Genomic DNA, 25,118 nt, shown 5'->3' with positions numbered 1-25,118 from the left:
CGTAGGTATTTGTGGGAACATACGTACGCATATTTGAGTAGGTAAATATTCGTTTTTCGATATTACATCTGTTTATATTATAAAAATTCCGAACGTAGGCATATACGAGTCTGAAAGGAAATACAATATAGGTGGAATTTGATTATTGGCTTTGTGGAAAATACTTTTGTTGTTCATACAACTCGTGGATTTTTTTTCTCTGCAGCAAAATAATGTAAAATAATCTCGCACTTCATTGAGCATAAATAAATTTGACGTGTGTTACCAAAAAAAAAAAAAAACTCACTCTGGAAAAAGAAATTGTGAAAATTGACGATTTACCATAGGTACCTATACGAAGTAGGTAAGGTACTCGTATGTTTCTATATTCACGTGTTGATCGAATTTGTAACGTTGGGTATCTCTCTATGGAGCCGGATATACGTGGTTTTTGTTAAATGGAATCAAATTCGAATTATGAATTTGTGGCCAGGGAAATATTAAAGCGTACGATTGGTTATGTTTTAATTTAAGAAATACTCGGATATTTTAGCGTTCTCTTGAGAATAAAAAGCGTATATACGAGAACCATAATACACAGATGAGAGAAACTCTCTTTAAACTGAAAGTTTGTTCACGCTGGTGGCTGGTGTATAGTTTGACCCATAATAATATAGGTTCGTAAATAGATAGCACAGCTTATGGAAAACTTTAGAAAGCACTGTTTCACGTACCTATCTATACAAGAGAGGTGCTCATCGAGTGTAACGTGTGAAAACATGACGGTTTATCTCAGCAAATAGAGAGAGAAAAAAATGCCTAGGTAGGTCACAAGGCTGATTAATAGTGTTACACATCTTTACAAATGGCGACAAGTATATTGAACCAAATTGACATTTGAAAAATTCGCCAGAGACTACAGACGCTCTCTCATTTGGTAATTCGTAGCATGTATAATTTTACGTTTCACTACCTCGCACCGTCTAAAGCGAATTTACATCTGAATAATTCATCGATTTTTCCATCTAGATATATGTACACGATACGTATGTATAGTATTCTTACATGTATATTATATGTGCGTAAGTGGTATTTCACGATTTAGATTTCGATAGGTACATTACGACGGATGCGTGAAATTTTTATTCGAATGTTGTTGTTTTTCCCATATAGCCTTTAATAGATCTGGAAACCCCTAATTTTATAGAAGAGTGTTGTTTCTTGTTTACTTACCTGTAAACACGACGAGGATTTCTTTTTTTTTTATTGTCTCATCCTCGTGAAAATGGTTTAAATGGTTAAATACTTTAGGGAAGACCATACGAAGCGTGTAATTTTTCCGATGTTTAAGGAACCGTGAATTAAAATTTTACCAATAAAATGAGCAGAATTGCCAAATAAAGTAAGCTCGAGATCATTGAGCGTATATAAAAGGTTCTCTCTATAGCTGGATGGAAAATAACCGAGACATGTCGATTGGTCGATCGGTTTTATATAAATTCTCAACAGTATCAATATCTCGCGAACGCTTAACGCGGGTTAAACATTATTCGCACAAAATTTATAACCCGATGAAATATTATCACTGTGCTCGATTCGGTGTAGATATATTGGTACAATGTATTAGGTACCTCGTTCGTTGTACAGCCTGTGGTTGCAATAAAAATGCAAATCATTAAAATCAAATGATACTACACGAACGTATATTATATTCCTTCAGCTATTTTCACATACATATAGGTAGCTATTATACCTACCTACCTATGTGCGTATTCACGAATCGAATAATTGTTGATTTTCCAAGTTCGATAAAGTGGTAGAAAATTGCGGATTATTCATCGATTACCTACCTACCCTGCTGTGTATAGTAAACCCATTATGTAGAGGAACATGTACCAAGGTTAGGTGTTTCAAATCTGTTGTGAAGGGATCGTCATATCTGAAGGCTATATACGTTAGCGTTGATCGAAACGAGACTAGAATTACCTAATCTTGTTTTAATTTTTAGCACGATTAATATTCCAGATGAGGAAAAATGTTCAAACAAAACATAATTAACTCTGGTGAGTGATAAAAGAGCTATTGATTCTTTCATTTTGAGTTGAAAATTACCTACTCAGAAATTTTTTAATCTCCGGAAAAGCTCCTGAAGGGGAAATATGGACACTCAAAAAAGCGAAATTTTTGAAAAAAATCGTATTTTTTCGCTCCTGTCATAACCCAACCTATTTTAATAAAATTTAATGGTCTAGTCTCAAGCCCAATTCCAATTCGTGTTCTGAAAATATAGCATAGATTGATGCAGAATCTCAACTAAGTACTTACCTACCTACTTTCAATTGGAACCATGGCCATTTTTCCCAAAACAGATTCAGTAGCAACCGGAGTGAAAAAACCACGACATATTTCGAATTTGCCTCCTCTTTGAGGGCCTCTATCTCCTCTCCAGGGAGACCATTTTTTTAAGGGGTCCTCAGTCCCAATGTCCCATGGGTGGGGAAAGTTTTTCGTTGATGATACCTTTCCCCTGCTAGGCTGCGACTCTGCGGACGACTTTGTGATAGAATTGTATACAGCCATCAATGCTGTCTTACAGTTTTTGGGAGACAAACGGTCTACAGCTGAATGTAGGGAAAATGGAATTTATAGTAATCGACAGTAGGAGACCGACAATCAGAAGCCATCCCGATTGGCACATAGTCAGATCCACACTCAGAACCACAGTCAGATATTGCCGTTTTGGCAGTCAGAAAGTACAATCTGACTGATATGTGGTCATATCCCTATTCAGAATGCACTGTTTAAAAAATGCCGTTTTGCCAATCGGGCAGCAACCCTGCAACACAATCATTCATTGTCGGAGACACCTTAGTCCAAAGAAGAAGGAACATCATCAATGTAGGAGTTATTATCAACGATAAGACTTTGGTGGAAGGAGCATATAAATATAATGCACAGCATCAATTACTATCAACTGACAATACTGGAAACCCCATTTAAAATACATTGAGCAGTTTTGTCATGACAATAGCGCGATCTGAACGGCCTGGATTAAAACTAACTCTTATCAAAAATGCTCTGATTGGTTGATTTATAACTGGTTTGAATTTCGCGCGTCCGCAAAATTTGAATAAGCAAATCAGATGCTTGTGGTAGTTGTGGTAACATTTAGTTTCACCCTAGGCCGCTAGGAGGATGAAAATGATGAGTCCTGAAACTCATATCAAACCGATTTTCATCATTTCTGATCATTCGGAGGTGAGTTAATACTGTACAAAACAAAAAGCTTATTTTTCATCAAAATAACCAAACGATCTTGTTTCTTGCCAAAATTGCAGAAAACCCTTTTTTTAATGAACATTTCCACAAAGTTTTGCTTTTTCATCTAAAAAAAAAAATCGCTTTTTTGTCCAAATTGCAAAAAATTCCATTTGTTTATTTAAAAAAAAAACTGTGTAAAAGATCTTGTTTTGCCTAAATTTCCAAAAAAAACTGTCTTTTTTCATCACAATTGCCAAATGATCGAAAAAGGATCCATTTTTTTCTCAAAATGTGTAGTAAAAAAGACTATATTTTTTCATACCAAAATTTCCACAGAGTCGGTTTTTTTTGGCAAAATTGCAAAAGAAACTTTATTTGACCAAAATTTTTAGAAAGTTTCCTTTTTTGGTCAAAATTACCAACAAAATTTTACTTTAGCATCAATTGCAAACATTATACTTTTTTGTAAAAACTGTATATATGTAAAAGACCATGTTTTGTCAAAATTATAAAAAAAACGATTTTTTTATACTAATTAGAAATAGCAAATGATCGAAAAACGATTTATTTTTTGTCAAAATACTTAGCTAAAATATCTTGTTTTCTCATCAATGTTGCCAAAAAATCTAGCTTTTTGCCAAATTTGTAAAAAAATTTTGTTTTTTGTTATCAAAATTTTAAGAAAAAGGTAAGTAGGTAATTGTTTTTAAAAACTAAAAACTGTGCCAAAAAAGACCTATGTTTCATCAAAATTATTTTTATCAGAACACTGAAAAGGCAGTGTTGCCAGCTGGAAAAGAATAAAAAAGGGTATACCTTCACATATTATTCTCAATTGATATTTTAACTAGTTTTTCTTGTTTTCTTCAAGACTAATAGTAAGGCCAAGATTTGGAAAAAATTTGATTTTCAAAAATTCTTTGAAAAAAAGTGGCTAAAATTTTTTTCCTATGGAAGATTTTTTAATTATGGATATGTTTTTTTCCTTTGCTCAAATAAAACCCAGTGTGTACATTGGAATTTTAAATAAAGATAGAAGTCTGACAAAACCTCAGAAAGTCATTTTCGTTGATTTGAAATAATTTTAGCAAAAATTGAAATTACAAAAATTAACCATTTTTTTCCAAAGTTTATAAAAGTGTGACATAATGCTAACAATTTACTGGAATTTTTTCCAAGTTGTCAAAAATCGGGAGATCATCGTTCCCCTCTAAAAAAAATTAAAAATATTCTTCGCATAATAATGGGAAACTCGAACCAATTTTTGTAAAAATGCCTGTAAAAAATTTCTTAAGGTATCTCTTTTTGCAATCCTGCTTCAAAGAACGAAAAATATGCATGTATTCTTAGCTAAGAAAATGATAATCGAATGAATAATCTCAACGGATCGACATTGCTTCCCTCGTTTATTCTCCTCATTATCGTACTTAATGAATTAGACATTCGATTCGTTTCATTTTGCTTGCTCAAGTTACATTAACCACCCCGTAAATCTGTTGAACTTTTTCACACAGTTGAAAAACTTTGATTACACCTTTGAATTCAGATGGCCTAAAGAACCTTCTCTGTTTTTTGTTTGTTTACTTTTAGTACTAGATACAGCTGTCTCATAAAATCCTTGAAAAAATGAGCATGCAAAAAAGTAGGCATTTTTTCCTCCAACATAGGTATAGGTGTAAAAGTGCTACGAAAATGACAGCTTATTTACGTTTGCACGTATCTACCTTCGGCACTATACGCACGCTAAAACGAAATGAAAAAAAAAAGGAAGCACAGAAAAAGAAAAAAAGAACAAGAAACAGGTATACAACAAATAAAGAAAAATACTCGGCATAAAACGAAAATAACGAGATATCGCGTGGAATTTTCATGTTTCCTTTTTCTGTCCGAATCATGGTTAAGTAGAAAAAATCACATGGTATTTATTTGAAAAAGCGAGAAAAACAAAGAAAAATTAACCGCCACCATGATACTACGAAGAAGGAAGTAGCTCACTTTAAAAAATTGATTCCTTTAGCAGGCTGAGAGAGAGAAGAAAAAAAAAGCGTTTTAGTTTACTTTGTACTGTACACGATATAGTGTAACTATACAGCGCGATTGTTTTTCAGACGAAAAACTGCACGCGAATTTGGAGTTTGGATTTATAAGAGAAGGAAGTTTTTTTTCTTCTCTATTTTTTTATTTATTACTATCGAATATAGAGAGAGAGTCGAATAAGATTAACGATAAATATGGTATGTAAGAAAGTTTCGTTGTGTGACATGTTTTAGCTCGTTTTGTTTTGGCATCTTGTCAAGAATCGAGCTTACCCTGGTCGCATTTTTAAGGGCAACGTGTAAAAACGAACACGTGTATGTCGAGTAATTCTTTTTATAGAATTTCAGAAAACCTATTGCCATATTTTCGATGTGAGCTATGTATCGACATAAATTCACACTATCTACATCGTGTTTTCAATAGGTAGGTAGGTAGGCATAGCGACATACATCTTTCTACCTATACCTATTTAATTTATTATTTTGAGGGCATTTTTTTTTGCATTCGAACACTCTCGAGATTACAGAAAACCAACTTCGTTTATAATTTCAATAAAAGGTAGAAAATTTTATCATCTCGAAGAAATATTATCGAGATTAATCGAAATGTAGGCTTACTTCATACGATGAACGTGTACCTGCCTATACAATTTGAATAATATAATGGGGAAAAAGCTTTTTATTCGGTTCGAATAGGCGTATGATTTAGGATAAATAATTTGTTACCAACAGATTGCCAGTATCGGGTCATTTGTATTGAGTTGTTGGTAAATAAGGGTGGAACTGACGACGACGACAAGAACAACGACGTCGACGACGTCTGCGTACTTAGATCGTTATTTAGTTACTTCTACTCGTACCTATACTTTATATAAAATCGCTATACACTTACAATATATATTTCCTATACTTTTGCAACTTTTAATCACATGTTTAACCCCTGAACCACCTGTAGCACGTTTTTAATCAAAAGTACACGAATCTATAAGCATGGCAATACCGATTCTTCGAGTAGGTATTTGTGTTGTGTTTGCGGTGTAATGACTGTTGTACCGCCCCCGTGCCCATGTAATCGTATAAGTGCGTGAATCATAACGCTGTTGTAGGTAATTTGTAGACGTGAATTTTTTGTTTGCTGTAGAACCCCTGTTTTTAAAAAGTTTAACGGCCTAGTTTCAAAATAAACAAAAAACTTAACGTAGGTGTGATGAAGAATGAAGTTTTCGTTTGAGAAAACTTTCATTTCATTTATTAAAATTTACCATTTTATTTCGTGGGTGTTAGTATTTTGCCAAATGATGCAATTAACGAGGATGCTAATTTGTAAATTTGGTTTAATTTAAAATTAATTTAAGTTTTGTTTGGAATGTTGTTGGTTTTTTTTAAATGTAGAAGATGTAATTTGTTGAAATTGTATCATTTGGTGTGTGAGATTACGATGAAAGAACCATATTATGAAAACGATATCATTAGCGGATTCTTACTACAAAATGTAGGTATCTAATAAAATGAGGGGTTTTCTTCCGCAAAATTAATGAAAAAATTTAATTTTGGTTCATTTTAAATGGTAATCAGACGAATAATTTTTGGCTTTAGGTTTTCCAATTGCAATTTTGTTGATTTTTTTGGTGTGGGGTCCGCCAAAACCACCATCTTTTAATACCTTCGACAATCTGAAGGTTAAGGGAAGAGCTCTGAATTTTTTCGTTCTGCTTCAATTTTCCGTTTCGAAATACAAATTCGGAGCTTTATATGTAAAATTAAATCAGTTGAAGTAGAAAAAAAAAATTTTGAGGATCTTAATTACAAAACGCTAAGATGACATCCAATTTTTTTTTAATTTTGAAAAAAAGGAGAGAGTACCGGACCTTTGAATAAAGCAAATTTGTTTGACTACTTTCAGCATTTACTTACTTTTTTTTTTTGTGGCTCACCATGATACTTAACGCACCTTGTTTTATTTTCAATCGTTAACTATGGATCATCGCCAGTCACTTATAATTAACTCCAACTAATTAATTCTAACAAAATCAGAAATAACAATTTTCTTCATAACTTAAACAAAAATTGGTAAATTCTTCTACTTTCCGGTGGTTAGCAGCTTGGTTTCCTCTCTGTCCACTTTGCTGCTTGGATCTGCGGTGATGGTTGTCTAGTTTGGTGTTCTGCAAGCTCAGCTTCCTCTTTGTCCGCTTTGCTGCGGGTATCTTCTTCAGCTTCAGTGATTTTTGACTGCAACCCTATTGACAAAAATTGTGTGTACAACATTCTGAAATGCATGCTTTTTTGCATATCACACGCATGTGTGAATTTGGACTTTTTCAAAAAATCACATGCTATTCAGCCAGTGAATAGCATGCTTAAAAGTAAACCAAAAGTATGTACAAAAAGTGCGGAAATTTTAGCAGAAAAATTGCTCAAACTCACTGGCAATACTATCTACCAATTAATTGTGAATTTTAAGACATAATTTTTTCAAAAAAGTTGGAAAAAAAATTTAAAAATTTTCGGCACGTGCGGGGATTGTTCCCAGGTTCTTGCAATGTGCGACCTCTTAACTCACTTGGTCACCTCGCAGCTTAAATAGATTAGAAGTTATTTTTGCATAAATGTTATCAATTTTCGGACTTAGAAAAATTTTTACTCACTGGTGCATTTTAAAAAATACTTGGTTGCTAGATTGCTTCTGTTTAGCATGCAAAAATGTACATTTTTAACATGATAATGCACACTTTTACTCCAGTCCAAAATCACACACACTGAGAAAAATGTATAGTATAAAATAAATTACTATAAATTTATAGTAAACGTGCTCCAGTTTTGGAATTATAGTCGAAATTACTATAACTATAGCAAATGAAATACTATAATTATAATAAAAAATACTATAATATAGTAAATATTACCATACATATAGTATTTAATTTACTATAGTTATAGTAATTTCGACTATATTGCCACAACTGGAGCACGTTCACTATAAATTATGATGATTTATACTAAAAAAAATTTTCTCAGTGCACTGTTATGCATGCTTTTTAGCATAATTTTGTCAATAGGGAAGCTCGGCTTCCTCTTCATCCGCTTCACTGCTGGATTCTCCTTCAATGGTGTGTTGATTTGCAAGTCAGGGGTAGCATGCTTGGTCCATGCACTTATTAGTACAGTCATTCTAAGTTTTTTATTCGGACTAATTCCTACAAAAGGTTTTTTTGCGGGATACTGTAGTGGAAGGGGTCCTATTCAACATACTAAAAGTCCCACCCCGTACCCCGCGTGTGTCGCGTGCTAGAGCGTGAAAAGTGTCCCGCCGCGGCGTTTTTTGCGATTTTCTCGCGAGGAGTTGATTTTACGTCGAAAATAGTTTTATTTTTGTGTTCTACGTCAAATTTCCGATCTAGTGATATATCAACTGTCCTTCTACACCCAAGGGGGGTGGAGCTAGAACTATTCAAAAAAGGGGGGTTTCCTGAAAAATACATAAAGGTTATAGGCGCCTAAGAGGGGTGAAATGGTCCCCGAAAGCGTTCGAGTTGATATTAGCATGGAAGATGGGTACCATTGAGAAACTTCCGCGTGAAAAATTTCAGATCCACATCCCCTCCCCTTTTTGAAGAACCCCCCTTTTCTGAAATTTCAATACCACTTTTCTCAGCCCCATTTTAACCGATTTTGAAAATTTTTCAGTATGTTATGTATATCCCTAGTAGGTATCCCCACAAAAATTTTCAACCCCCTCCCCTCATATTTAACCCTCAAAATGGGGTAAAAATGTGTCTGAGGGAGGGTTGGGGTAAAATGGGAATTTTGGGGAAAATAACTAAATCAGGGTGTCTAACAAAATTTCTCCGAAGAAATGCAGTACTTTTACAGTACCTTTTGCATTACCTCATTTTTTTAATCCAGCTTACACCGACCCCCCCTCCCCAGAAAAAATATTTTTGAACCGGTTGGAATTTGTCGATAAAATTTCAACAATAGTATTAATTTAACAAGTGTTGCCATTTCTTGAGGTACAAAATGAACTTTTTTTTTAAAATTTTCTCCAATTAATTCATTTTGAGGTTTTTAAAAAATTTTAAATCAATGATTCTGAGAAAAAATACAGTACTTTTCAGGCAAAATGCAGTACTTTGCAGTACTTGCAGTACCGAGGATTTTAATGCAGTACTTTTACAGTACTTGCAGTACTTGCAGTACCTGTTAGACACCCTGTAAATATTAATGAACAGGGTGTCGTTTTCTTATGATTCGATACCGCTGAGCACGAATATGACATCAGATTTTTTGCCACACTCATCTAGACCTCTCCAGAGCACTTGGCCCTCTCAAGTTTTACTATTGTTGAAAAGCATAGAATAAGTTGAAAAACGCTATTTTGAGGGGTAAATATGAGGGGAGGGGGTTGAAAATTTTTGTGGGGATACCTACTAGGGATATACATAACATACTGAAAAATTTTCAAAATCGGTTAAAATGGGGCTGAGAAAAGTGGTATTGAAATTTCAGAAAAGGGGGGTTCTTCAAAAAGGGGAGGGGATGTGGATCTGAAATTTTTCACGCGGAAGTTTCTCAATGGTACCAATCTTCCATGCTAATATCAACTCAAACGCTTTCGGGAACCATTTCACCCCTCTTAGGCGCCTATAACCTTTATGTATTTTTCAGGAAACCCCCCTTTTTTGAATAGTTCTAGCTCCACCCCCCTTGGGGGTAGAAGGACAGTTGATATATCACTAAATCGGAAATTTGACGTAGAACACAAAAATAAAACTATTTTCGACGTAAAATCAACTCCTCGCGAGAAAATCGCAAAAAACGCCGCGGCGGGACACTTTTCACGCTCTAGCACGCGACGCACGCGGGGTACGGGGTGGGACTTTTAGTATGTTGAATAGGACCCCTTCCACTACAGTATCCCGCAAAAAAACCTTTTGTAGGAATTAGTCCGAATAAATCCTCTCATTTCATCTAAAATGACTGGACTATATAGACATTATGTGTCTTTGATAGGCCAGATCTCACTACTAGCTATCTCCTGCTGCGTTTGGATACTTGATCATGCAGCATAAGTTTCATTCTGCTGGTGTGTCTTCACGGTTAATGCTTTGCTGGCGAAGACTGAAAATGGTCTGCCTCCCTATTGGAGCAATTTGGATAGTTCGCAGGGCCGCAGGGCCATTCTTCCAACATCAGGGCCTGCTTGAGCCGGTCTCAAGCTTCATTATGTCTGGGATATCTCCACACCATTTAAGGAGTATCTCCGGCTTCCTGGTATCACATCCAAAGCAGGTAGGGGAGTCCCTTTTCACTTATTACTTATGCTTTTAAAAAAAATTGTACTTACTTCATTACAAATAAGAAAATCATTCCTGAAACTAAGTAAATTTACTCACACCCAATCTGAATTTTACCATATATAGTCATTCTGGAGCTTCTAGCATGACTTGCTATTTCTCCGGAATTTGGCGCTTCAGAAAGCTTGAACAATAAGTAATTTGGGCAGCTAAAATTTGAGTTGTGTTTTGGACCTGTTTAGTGAGTTGAATATCTCTACAGGCATGTCTGAGTAGATTTCCAGGCAGATACCTCAACTCGCAAGTGTGCTTTATCACCAGTCAACAAAATCTAGTGAAAAAAACATACTTGAGTCGTCGAGTATGCAGCACAACTTGATTTTTAACTGCCCAAGTTAATACTTATTCACGCCCTCTGGAGTAAATTCCGAATTCTGGAGGAAATGAAAATTGCCCTGGAGGCTCCAGATCCAAAATGGCTCGAAATGACAAAATTCGGACTCAGTGGGTTGGTTTTGGATACATACGGTGACTCGTACGAATTTCAACAATTTCCACTCCATTTTTAGCTGCTCAAGTTGATACTTATCTGTTCTGGAGCAAATTCAAAATTTTGGAGAAATCAAGAAACGCGCCATCGCGCCAGAGGCTCTAGAATGGCTGGAAACGGTGAAATTCGAATTTGAGAGGAGGAGGAGGAGGAGGAGGAGGAGGAAGAGGGGGTAATATAACTTTCAGGGCCGATTTTCATTATTTTTACTGATAAAGTAAATATGTTTTTTAAAAAAAAGCATAAACCTGTAAAAATGCATGGTCACAATTTTGGATTTTCAAAAATAAGGCCAAAAATCGAAAAATGAATTTCGGCAGGTAAAATTTTGACTATGGGGGTTTCAGATCATGCTCTATTCAAAAATCGTGGTCTCGTTCAAATTGGAGGCGAACACCTTAGGTGGTTCTTGCTCAAATTTGGTGTTCAGGCGTTGGATTAAAGGAGGTTCGAGTGCGGAATGTTCATGACCTTGACCTAAAATTCGCGATGGTTCAGATTTTCTGAAGAAGTCGAAATCGGATTCGGGAAACTGTCCGGTAATCTCAGTTTTTTTCATATTCATTTGACCTTGAAAAAGCCATAGGTCAGATCCCCACTCGTACATGCGAAGTAATCGCAAGAGCCTCCCCAATTCGCACAGTGGGGTGAACTTTCTTTTCGGGGAGAAATCCAATACTTTAACTTCTCAACTACGTATTTCAAGAATATTCACATTGAAAAATTCACCACTTTGCATACAAACCTTCAAATAAATACGTTTGGGTAGACTTTATTTAAAACGTGTTTAATTAAACTGAATTGAGAATTGCTGCGCTTAGTTAGATCAACTTTTCCTTCTTTATACCTCGAGAAGGCGATATTTCCAAGCCTGCTCACGTTCTGAACCCGTCATCAATTACATTTAGCGAGATTTTTCTCTATAAAACGAACGTGATCGCTTCACTATTCGAGTACCATTATGTCTACATAACAATAAAATATCATCGCAAACATACAAAAGGGTGGAAAACACACGACATTGCTACAAAACCGCAAGTGCTACCACTTCGCGTACTCCGTAAGGCGAGATGGTAAAAAAAAGAATACTCTAAGAACGAAAAAAAATAAAATAAAATAAAAGAAGAAATAAGAAAGAATAATATAAAAGAGAAAAAATGCAAATATAGTAAATTTCAATATTCATAAACGAAAACGCAGCCCCAAACACAATCATTTGCCTTTATTAACATGGCCGAAGAAGGAAAAAAAAAGAAAACGTTAATAGCTTTCGCTAACAGCGATACTTTGGCCTTTTTTATTATCCTCATTTGTGTTAATGTACTCGACAAAGTTTTCCACAGCATATGGCCAATTTATCGGTTGAAGTACTCATTTAAGAATTAACTCGACTACATTTTTCATTTCGAGAGTTTTTCTTATAGTAGGTATACAAGGCCAGCTGAAAAAAAAGCACACGAGTGGAACATATTGTGAAAATTTCATACGTTGGTCGGGTTTTCGTTCGAGTTTTCTAAATGGGCTGCTGTGCTTCAACCAGGAGTCTCCTATAGGGTAAACGTGTGTAATGAATTGAATACTCGCTAGTTTTCTTTCCTCCATTTAGGACGCGAAGGGGTTGGAAATTTTTGAAATTAGGTACCTATCTTCATGAAGCTTTATATACATATGTGTGGATGGATAAATATGGATATTCGAGTAACGAAAACGATGTTTAAAGGTGTGCTTACGAGTACATATTTCGTTAACGCGAATTCCTGGTACCTAGTACCTACCTTCCTTACGTTAATATTTTCTCAGATCATAGCTCAATGAACACGAACGTTTTTTTTCGCGCGACGAATAACGTCTCGCATTAAATTTTCGTCTAACGACAGCACAAACATCGTGTAAATACTTTATGTACTCAACTATGTGATAAATGCTCCTTATACTACTTACATAATAACCAGACGAATATTTTCTACCGTGTTGGAGAAAATCAACTGAAAAATACTTGTAATTCGTGTTACGAATCAACGTAGCAAAAGTGAGCACCAAAGCGAGTATTCGGCGAATGCAAATTATGACGAGGTGTTCGCCAAAGATTAAAAGACTTGGTTGCTGTATCAAAAGTTTATAGAAAGTTTTACACGATATCGATTATTATTTAAATCAACGTGTATCCATTCCGTATCTAGATAACCTACTTAATTGCAAATCTTTGGCAATCGCTGAACAGTTATTTTAATCTAAGTTATGTAGATGTGAAGTTAAAGATTATACTCGTACTTTACTCACGCAGTCAAAAAATTAAACTGCAATTTCTCTCAAAACTTGGCATACTAGGTACCTATGTACTTAACTGAAAATTTTCCATTAAAATAGGTACATACATAGTAACATTGGCGTAGCCAAGGGGGGGGGCGAAGGGGGCCATGGCCCCCCCTTGCGAGCGAAAATTTTGAAAGAAAACATGCAAAAATGGACGTTTTTTCGTTGTTTGGACCCATTTTTTCTAAAAATTTTCGCTCTCGCTTCGCTCGAGCAGTAATTTTACCTTCGTTTTCATGAAATCACCACACATCACAATAGATTTCTAGAAAATTACCCCTCATTTTGATTTTTTATGCCTAAAAATCTGGTTTTGCCCCCTCCTTGAGAAAATCCTGGCTACGCCACTGGATGCTTCAAAATTTTTTTTTTGTTTTGTTCATTTTTTGTTCATTTTTTTTTTTGAGAGAGATGGTTCTTGGAGGTATGTAGTACAATTTCATTGTCAAAAAAATAAATTAAAATATAAAAAAATTCAAATTTTTGATTAATTTTTGCATAATTTTGTTTTTTTTTTTTTAGTCACATATGACCCATACCTGTTATATTCAAAGAAGCTCAGATTCGTCAAGAGCTAATGCGGGTCCGGGGCAAGTATAATTTGGCCCTATTTCTAGGATCGAATCTATATAAACGAGGTTTTTTGAGAGGGGGATGGGGGATGGGGGAGGGAGCTCGACTCATATAGAGAAAAAATACAAATTTTTACATTCATCATAAATGACTTACAAAAACTTTCAATTTCTGTGTTGGATTTTTGAGGACCCAAATGTGAATTTTTTTATTTTAAAACAAGAAACAGTAAGAATATGGGCTTGAATCATACACAGTTTTTAATCAGTGGGTGCCTTCAGACCCAAGTAAGGTCCTGTGGTTGAGTCAGACCCCATTTTCAATCAGTTGGGGTTTTCAGACCCAAGTAAGGACGTGTGGTTGAGTCAGACACCATTTTCAATCAGTGGGGGTTTTCAGACCCAAGTAAGAACCTGGGTTTGAATCAGACACGTTTTCAATCAGTTGGTACCTTCAGACCCAAGTAAGGACCTGGGTTTAAATCAGATACAGTTTTTAATCAGTGGATGCTTTCAGACCCAAGTAAGGACCTGGGTTTGAATCAGACACTGATTTCAATCAGTGGGTGCCTTCGGACCCAAGTAAGAACCTTGGTTTGAATCAGAAACCATTTTCAATCAGTGGGTGCCTTCAGAACCAAGTAAATATGTGTGGTTGAGTCAGACACAGTTTTTAATCAGTGGATGCTTTCAGACCCATGTAAGAACCTAGGTTTGAATCAGACACAGTTTTTGTACTGTAATGGTACTGAAATTGGAAATGTGAACAGCTGATGAGTCATTGAGTCGTAACGTACATACATATATTTGATAACAATAAATGAAAACCAAAAATAGTAACAACCATTTTTGGTAACTAGAATGAGAGGCCGCGTATTTCTTATAGAGAGTCGTTACATAACTCCCCCTCCAGCAGAAGAGCCGCAATTTCAAAAAACAATAAGACAGAATGAGTTGATTTTGAAATGGTTAGTTGATAACTACTAGGTAATGTTGAAATTTGTTGATTCTGAAGAAAAAATGTTGATTCGGGATGATTGAGGTTGCATCTAGGTATGAGAATGTCTGACCACATTGCGAATTGTGAATTACTGGAGACTAACAGTTGAATTGTTGACATTTGCATTGAGATTGTTGGTTGATTTGTCGGATGAGGCAAGTGAATTTTGACAAAGCATATGGGGCTCACTACTCCACATTATTACTTGTTACGGATTCTTGCACCCAGGCTGGTCATATTTTGTGGATTGAAGTCAACATTTTTTGGCTGAAGTGGTGTCAGTGATTTAGTCATCATCGTCATTGTTGTTGTTGTTGAGAGTGATTGAATTGAAGTTTTACTTACGAATGATTTTGTCTTTGATACTTACACATTACTGGCTTAGGAATAGTGTATTCTATCGCTGGTTGAGTAGGCATTCCAACATCAGGGTTGCCAATTTGTACCATAATGGTACATACTAGAGCTGAAAATGGTACTCCCTGACAGCGGGTAACTACTGTACCCATACTGCCAATTCTCGCTTCTTGCTAGTAGCTTGTAGCTGGTTGAAAAAATTTCACATCAGTTCACATTATAACTAGTAGCACATTGAATGTATAGCTGGTGTACCAGCATGACATCATCATTGTCATCAATCGAGTCAAATGTCAATCACACATACGAACGACAGGTGTCAAAGCATAACTCCTCCCACTTGAGTATTATCAAATTTTGGGGTGCATGTGCAGACCAAGTGGGAAAACATTTGGGTTGTGCTCGCTATACACTACTATCTATACCCGAATCAACCTGATACAACCACTAGCGGGTTTAGCCAGTATTTTAACCAGATACTGGTTAGCGGGTAGCGTACAGTGGCGAAGCGTGAAAAAGTTGGCATGTAAGCTAGAAAGCTGCAGAAGTATCAAAATTGAAAGTATCAATTATTTTATTTGAAAAAATGACTCCTAAAATAATGATACTTATAATAGTTCAATTTATAACAATTATAATGCCAAACCAAACAACAGTTGCAAATTAAAAACAGTGTTGCAAAAAACTTTTTGATTTCACAGCTTGTTTTTACATTGAATTTTGATTTAAAATTAGGCCGAGTCAGGCCTTCAAAGTTGAAAATTAAGACTAGGAACTAAAATTTTCAAAATTCATCTTGAAGATTGCAAAGAAAATTTAATTCATTCAATTTTGACAAATTAGTTACGTTTTTTTTTCTCTTGAAAAAAGCTAGAAAAAACAAAATATTTGAAAAAAAATTGCTGGTGTTGAAAAAAAAAGTTTAAACAACCTGGGAAAAAAAGTTTTACCCAAACGTTTTTGGTACAAAACAATTTGAGCAATTTTCAACAACAACAATGTTTAAAAATATGGTAAAAGCTAGCTTGAAGCCGGCTTCACCAACGCGCCTAACGACAACTCTTTCCCTTTACCCTTCACTACCACTTACGGCTATATGCGCATGCATCAGAACGACTCAACCAGCCTCAGTTGAAGCCGAACGAATAGGGCTTCCAGCAGAACAAGTTGCCTACCCCAACCCCACAATTTAATAAATAATTTTGATTTTTTCATTTTGTGATTTGAAATTTTAAATTTTCTGTACAATTTTTGTACCTACCAAAATAATATTTTCTTTTTTCTTTTTTTTCTTTTTCTCATGTAAGCCCGGCTTACTGGCTTACACGCACGCTTCGCCCCTGGTAGCGTAACTGTTTTCAGCTCTAGTACATACGTATGTACATATGAAATTGGAAATGTGAAGAGCTGATGAGTTGTTGAGTCGTAACATAAATGCACATATCGCACCTCGGGAGTAATAAGGTGACATCTCAAAAAAGTGAAATTTTACAGGAGAGTGATTTTCTTTTTTTTTTTAACTTGATTCATTATTTTTATCAACTTATAATTCATTGTGAGGAATGAATAGCACCTCATTTTAAAGATCTGGTATCCTACCTTCATTTAGCATTAGAACACTTTGAAAAATAAAATCTTAAAGAGGAAATATTTCAATGTTTGGAAAACATTTTGAGTTAGAACCTTTCATTAAAGTTGATGTGGAGGCGAATGGAAGCGTCCAAAAAAAATTTCATGTTAACAAAGTTGTAGAGAATTAAATTTCCAATCGACATAATGTCATTAGTTTTTTTCTAGAGTGCTTAGTTTTTGAGTTTTTCTCAAAAAACTAAAATTTCATTATATGTGCAAATTAATTTTTCTGAAAAGTGATCAATTTAAAAAAAATTTTCCATTTGGTACAAACCAATAAAAAATGCACTCCTTGTGACTATTTCTAACTGACAAACATTCAAAGCTATCAAAACTGTTTATTAACACTTTGTATGTACGAAATTTGCTCAAAAAAGGTGGAGTTTTTTGAGATGTCATCTTATAACTCCAAACAACTTGCAATGTTATTGGGATTTTGAGTTAGGCCCTTTAGGTTTTTTACATGATCTAGATAATTTACCCAACTCAAAGTGTTATTTTTGTTTGAGGGGGGTCATACAAGCCCCAAAAATGCTAAAACATCAAAATCGATTTTTTTTGAGATGTCACCTTATTACTCCCGAGGTGCGATATTTGATAACAATAAATAATAACATAACCAAAAATAATAACAAACATTTCTGGTAACTAGAATGAGAGGCTGCATATTTCTTACAGAGAGCTGCTACAGTTTTCAATCAGTGGGTGCCTTCAGACCCAAGTAAGAACCTTGGTTTGAATTAGAAGCCATTTTCAATCAGTGAGGGTTTTCAGACCCAAGTAAGAACCTGTGGTTGAGTCAGACACCATTTTCAATCAGTGGGGGTTTTCAGACCCATGTAAGAACCTGGGTTTGAATCAGACACCATTTTCAATCAGTTGGTGCCTTCAGACCCAAGTAAGGACCTGGGTTTGAATCAAACACAGTTTTCAATCTCTGGATTCTTTCAGCATGGACTTTTTAGATATGGACTGCTAGTGGTACATAAGCCAATGGTTTTAAACATAGTTCTTTGGTTAGTCAAGGTTTGGCTTCTGCGCATGCTGGAATCTGAAAAATGATGTAGTATGAGGTGACGACGTTATACCTCCTGCACCTCCGTGTAACCGTACCTGGGTGGTATAACGCAGGGTTGGCCGTAAACTAAATACTTTACATAGTTTACAGTAAAATGTAATGTAAAATTGTAATGTAAAATATTTTGATTTTACTGTAAAGTAAACTAACAGGTAAACTTTGTAAAATTTCGTGTTTTTGGTCAGTTTTTGTACTGTTTTGACGTTTTGAGTTCCTAAAAACATGTTTTGAATATCTCTGTGTTCATAATCAATGAAAAATGAAATGAATTTGCACAAAAGACGAAATAAATGAAAATTTGGTAAAAAACAATGTAAACAAAGTACAAAACCCTAGGGTTTTGAATGCCAGATTTCAATTTTGACCCACTGACACTCAATTTAAAGTTAAAATAACAATAATCACACAAAATAGGTAATTATGCCATCATTAGAACTGAAACAAAGCAAAGAAAAAAGCTGAGAACGCAAAAACAAAGAGAAATTAATCCAAATTTTGATTTTCCAATGAAAAAAACAAAGAATAGTTTACTTTACATATTCAATTTACATTACATTTTACATTACGTGTAAAGTAAACTATGTAAAAAATAATACTTTACAGTAAAGGCACATCCCTGGTATAACGTCATAACAGAGCTGGCGCATGCGCAGATTGCAACCCCTCGACTTACTATGTTCAAGACAATGGCTATGTATGTTAAGCTTATAGTCAATGCTCTCAGACCTAAGTAAGGACCTGGGTTTGAATCAGACACCTTTTCAATTAGTGGGTGTTTTCAGACCCAAGTAAATATGTGTGGTTGAGTCAAACACAGTTTTTAATCAGTGGATGCTTTCAGACCCAAGTAAGAACCTGGGTTTGAATCAGACACAGTTTTTAATCAGTTGATGCTTTCATACCCAAGTAAGAACTTGTGGTTGAGTCAGACACAGTTTTTGATCAGTGGATGCTTTCAGACACAAGTAAGGACTTGTGGTTGATTCATACACAGATTCAAATTCATTTTTTTTTTCTGAATGCCTATTGCCAAGAACCAACAAGACACATAATCCATTTTTTAGGCCAAAATCAAACAATCAAAATTATACCTAACTTGATAATCAGTCAAGTGGGTCACTAACATAGCATCACATGGTAAAGTTAATTTGATCAGTTTTTATGGCACTTTTTGAAAATATGTATGGGATTTCTGAAATATAGGTAGTTCTAGAGACTCTAGAATGGCTCGAAATCGACTCTAATCAACTCAGCATGTCGAAATTGGAAAATTTTAGCTTCCAAACTTCACTGGGTGAAACTTTATGGAAATTTTAATTTTTGAAAATCTGGTGGAAGCATTATGGTCTGATACTCAAAATGGTTTGATACAATTTCCAATCGGATGGAGAGATCAAAAATAGGACACTTAATTAAACATACCAAATTTCATGTCACAGAAGTCAATTTTGATAAAATTTTGATTTTTTTTCGCATTTCTGGCCCAAATTTAATTTTTAAAAATTCGCCAAAAATCGTAAAATATACTTACTTTAGCACCAGACAGTTTTACGATGTAGTGAGCAGACCATTTTCTCAACAATAAAAACAAAACGTGAACATGTCGTCGATTTTCAAGTACCTAGAGAATTAGAGATTTTTTGAAAATTTTCGCATCAATTTAATAAATCTCTTCGAATCTTATATACCTACTTTAAATCAGAGCGAGTGAATGTCCGGCTAAAAAAATATTTCCTCGGCGATTCTCGCCGGCATGGCGGTCTATTTATCAAAATGGAATAAATTTGTGGATGTTAAATTCAAAAATTCCATCTGCTATTTGCCTGCAAAACTAATTTCGTCGAAAAGTTGGCGAAAAATTGATTTATCTGCGAGTGATTCTTCGTAGACTGAAAAAATATTCGTGTTTTGAAAGTATATAAGGGAGAAAGAATCGAGAAGAGCGGAGAGGGAGAAAAGAAAAAGTAACTTATTGGAAAGAAGAAGGAGAAAGGAGAAGGGTGAAAAAAAAGAGCAAAACTGCTTTGACGACAAAGACTAACGAAATTTATCGAACGGATTAAGTCTTATACTATATTGTAAATAAATCAACTCGTAATTTCAAATTTTTAATCGAATAAATACAAAAATACAATCGCGAAAAATTGAAGTTTTAATTAAAAGAAGCATTTGAATTTCTGCTGAAAGTGAAAATGTTTCTTCGGTTGCTAGGATACAAATATACAGCATAAGCCTCAGACACTGAAGAGGTATCTAATACTTCTTGAGAAACGCCGCTCGAGCCGAGCCTAGCCTTTTACTAAAGCGGCGAAAAAAATTTCATTTTCACGACGCGAAACCACATCGCCATCGCCATCACCGCGCCGACGACCGGCGAATTTCGTGATGTTTAAATTGCGCGCCCGGGTTGCAAAAATTTAATGAAGTCTCTGTCAATAATGCTTTTTTTTTACCACGTTTTAATATAATTCCTTCGATTAAATTTCGCCCACGGAAAATTTCATTGTAACTGAATATTAATTCGCGCGCAGATAGCGACGATCAAGATATACTATATGTGCGAATTTTTAGCAATTAAGGCCTGTTTTTTTGTCTTCTTTTTGCATAGAATAGCCGCGAGTAAAGAGTAAAATAAAAGGCTATCCCGAATATATACGTATTTTATACCTATATCGCGTAATTCCGATAAATAAGCAAAGAATCGTGATACTGTTGGTAATTAAAGCGAGCAAAAAAGTCCCCCAGGTTTTTTCCCCATTTTCATCGAGCTAATGGTTTTTTAATAGCAATGAAACCGGAACGTTTTATACTCGTACATACGTACATTTATACGTCAATTAAAAATTCTATCACCTGTGTGTCTGTCATAAGGTGATGTTAAATAACATTCGTTCTACCAAATGTACTATGTATTATGGAAACGTTATCTCTGTGATGGAAATTTTTTCTATATTATTTCACCGACATTTTGACGCGCAAGTTGATTTGATAATACCAACTGGAAATATTACAGCAACGACGCAACGTCCTCGTTTTACATCATTTTTCAAAATCAATTGCGATTCGTTGAAAATATTTTTGTATTATAGGTTGGTACCTGCATATAGTCCTCGACATATGATGATAGGAATATTTGACCCCCCCCCCCCATCGATCTCTTTCACATCTTTTTTTCTTATAAGGGGACATTCTAACAAGAAACCCGCTTGAGGTGTCACACTCCGATTTGAACGGGACCGCGCTTTTTGGAAAGAGCATAGTCTAAAACCCCCAAAACCAAATTTTCTGCTGCCCAAGTTCATTTTTCGATTTTTGGCGAATTTTTAAAAATTCAAAATTGACTGTTTTTGGCGATTTATGTTTTTTTTTTAAAGTACAGCTTGATCAGTAAAAATGGTCAAAATAAGTCCCAAAACTAATATTAATTACCCAAATCCAAATTTCACCATTTCCAGCCATTCTGGAGCCTCCAGCGCGATTTACAATTTCTCCAGAATTTTGAATTCGCTCCAGAAGGCGTGAATAGGCAGTTGGGCAGCTAAAAATCGAGTTGTGTATCATACTCGACCTGTTTAACAAGTTTATCTACATTTGAGCCGATTTTGAGAGTGACGCCTCAAGAGTGGTTTTTTGACCAGCTTTTTTCAAAATTAAAAATCCAAAAATCAAAAGTTTCCCGTTTGTGTGGAAATTTTCGAAATTCACGCGAATCGCTGTATTTTGTCTGAAACTAACCCCACAAATCCAAATTTCACAATTTCCAGCCATTCTGGAGCCTCCAGCGTGATTTTTCAATTTCGCCAGAATTTTGAATTTGCTCCAAAAGACGTGAATATGCAGTTGGGCAGCTAAAAATCGAGTTGTGTATCATACTCGACCTGTTTAACGAGTTTATCTACATTTGAGCCGATTTGGGAGTGACACCTCGAGAGTGGTTTTTTGACCAGCTTTTTTCAAAATTGAAAAATCCAAAAAATCACAAGATGGCCGTTTGTGAGGAAATTTTTGAAATTTGTGCGAATCGGTGTATTTCTTCAAGAACTAACCCCCGGAGCGCAAATTCTACCATTTCCAGCCGTTTTGGAGCGAGAGTGACACCTCAAAGAACCACTCTTGAGGTGTCACTCTCAAAATTGGCTCAAATGTAGATAAACTCGTTAAACAGGTCGAGTATGATACACAACTCGATTTTTAGCTGCCTAGCTGCCTATTCACGCCTTCTGGAGCAAATTCAATATTCTGGAGAAATTGAAAAATCGCGCTGGAGGCTCCAGAATGGCTGGAAATGGTGAAATTTAGATTTGGGCAATTAATATTAGTTTTGGAACTTATTTTGACCATTTTTACTGATCAAGCAGGTACTTTTAAAAAAAAACATAAATCGCCAAAAACAGTCAATTTTGAATTTTCAAAAATTCGCCAAAAATCGAAAAATGAACTTGGGCAGCTGAAAATTTGGTTTTGGGGGTTTTAGACTACGATCTTTCCAAAAATCGCGGTCCCGTTCAAATCGGAGTGTGACACCTCAAGAGGTTTCCTTGGAACATTTTAAAGCAAACTTGTCAAAAAAAAAGTTGGCCCTACTGACAAAATAATTTAGGTCAAAAATGAGAGAAAAAAATTAAAATTTTACCAAATTGACCAAGAAGGCTGAAATTTGGGATATACCTTATTTTTTACCTGCCAAATCGATTAGTAATGGTTTCAACCCGGTTTTGAGTAGTTCTGGCGCCTCCAGTGGATTTTTGAAACTTTAATTTCCACAAAATTTCATCAAATGAATTTGAAAATCCGAAATACGTGCCGCATTTTAATTCAAACACATTATTAAGTAGACTGCTGTTGGGTTCAAGTTATTTTGGAGTATCTAGAGACTTTTTGAAACTTCTTGGAGCCTCCAGTAGAATTTTGAGACTTGGAATTTCTACAAAATATCATCAAAATGGAGTTATAAAGCTGAAATTTACTTTGCGAACTAATTTTCAATACGTTTGAAGTCGACTGTGGATGGATTTCAAGTCGTTTGACAGCTTCCAGCGGCTTTTTGGGAACTAGTGGAGCCTCCCCAATGAAACCCACCAGTAGAGACCACTTAATAACATTACTAAATTGAAGTTCAACTTGAATTTTGAATTTCCAACTTCATTTTGATGAAATTTTGTAAAAATTTAAAATTTTAAAAATCTGCTGGAGGCTCCAAAAATTTCCAAAATGTCGTTGGAGGTTACAATACGACTTGAAATCCACCTGTAGTCGACTTCAAGCGTATTGAAATTAGCTCGTAGAGTGAATTTTGGCTTTACTCCATTTGATAAAATTTTGTAGAAAATTTCAAGTGTAAAATATTTACTGGAGACTCCAGAAATTTTCAAAAAGTTGTAGGAAGCTCCAGAATGACTTGAATCCACCCGGAGCTGTTGGCTTAATAACGTATTTAAGTTGAAAGTGCAGTGTGAATTTCAGATTTCTAACTTCAAAAATCCACTGGAGACTCCAGAATTGCTCAAAACGGTTTGAAACCGTTTCTAATCGATCTGGAAAGTCAAAAATAGGGTTTATCCCAAATTTCAGCTTTCTTGGTCAATTTTTGTGAAATTTTGATTTTTTCCCTCTCATTTTAGGCCTAAATTTGATTTTCAAAAATTCACTAAGAAACGAAAAATACTCTGTAGGACTTTAAATTTTGCCTGGTGACGAATTTTTTCATGCTCTTTCGGCCTGGCTTTGTCCAGTTCAATCAGACCTACAAAAGACTTTTTATGGACCCACGAACAAGCGAAAGTAACAAAAAAGTACCTACCACAAGTTTTCAAGTTCATTCCATTTGAACTTTACAATATCCTTATATTTTTCTCAAAACTTTGAGCATCCTCATCTCCCCTGCAAATACACTTCGAGACCTGCGGTTTGCACCATTCGACATTTTTCAGTGACCTTAGATCGTTCTCTGCTGAATAAGCCTAAATCCACCTTTGAAAAATCCTAATTATATTTTCTGCTTAAATGTTAATTTAAATTGTAAAAGAAAATTTTTACATAATGAATGATGCAGGCTACAAAAACGAGTGTAAAATTCATCTCGGGATATACTTGGTTTTTTTTTGTATCAGCGTAGTGAATAAATATTAAGAATTTATTATTTTGTCTAACGTTTTAAAACTAAAATGACCCTTTTTTCATTGTATATTTCCCTTGTTCACCTTCATCCATCATTTATATGTACGTTGTATACTCTGTTATACTAGGGATGCGCTTAAAAATGGTTATTTTTCACGTTATTAAGACCTTTTAATTTAATTTTTATACTCTCGTGTTAAAAAAATGTAAAATAACTAACGCATAAATTATATTTGATTGTTTACAGCTGGTGAACAAAATGGAGTAATGTCTACAATTAGTGATAAACCGGTACCAGTTAAGAATTTTAGCAAACACTGCGAACAAAGAAGAAAATTTCCAATATTATATAAAATAGAATTTCAAGTAAGAGAAAAATATTGCTGTTTTATAAAATACTGATTGATACATATTATAAGGTATATTTCAATTTTCTATCGAAATAAGTATGCACTTGGAAATAAGTCAAGTATCTATACCTATACTCCGAGTACAATAGGGGGACTTGAAAAGTACATTATATAAGCGAGATATAAATTTTATTGTTATGGGGTAGGTAGATAGGTATAGAGGTACCCATGTTTTTTTATTATATCTACCAACCAATTACTTACATCGTACTATCGAAGTTCTCGCTTACTTATTTAAAATGGAAAATCATCATTCATCCAATTAGTAAAAGTCTGATGTTGGTTTTACTGTCTCGTATGCTTACATCGATCAGCAAATATTTTACAAGATAATTTATTTTATAAATTGAATATTATTATGCATTTGCTCGATTTTCATTGTAATATATTTTGTAACCTAGTACAACGTACACAAAATAAAATTCGTTGTTATATTTCAGGCGAAAATTCCATCACTTTAAAAACAACTTTCATCTAGGTCATGTAGCTTTTTAATAAAAATTCAAACGATTTAAT

General features: G+C 34.8%; 1 protein-coding gene across 2 annotated transcripts in view; it reads left to right on the top strand.

The window, feature by feature from the left end:
• Nucleotides 1-25,118, top strand: part of Ptp36E (protein tyrosine phosphatase 36E) — a 166,281-nt gene that overhangs the window by 79,700 nt on the left and 61,463 nt on the right. For both annotated transcript variants that reach the window (XM_065369415.1, XM_065369414.1), the window contains exon 2: nt 24,440-24,558. In XM_065369415.1, coding sequence (XP_065225487.1) covers nt 24,440-24,558 — 119 coding nt within the window. The remainder of the gene's footprint in view (nt 1-24,439; nt 24,559-25,118) is intronic.

Source organism: Planococcus citri, chromosome 5 (genome assembly GCF_950023065.1).
Source record: "Planococcus citri chromosome 5, ihPlaCitr1.1, whole genome shotgun sequence".
Lineage (NCBI taxonomy): Eukaryota > Metazoa > Arthropoda > Insecta > Hemiptera > Pseudococcidae > Planococcus > Planococcus citri.
This window is presented reverse-complemented; position numbering and strand designations above follow the sequence as displayed.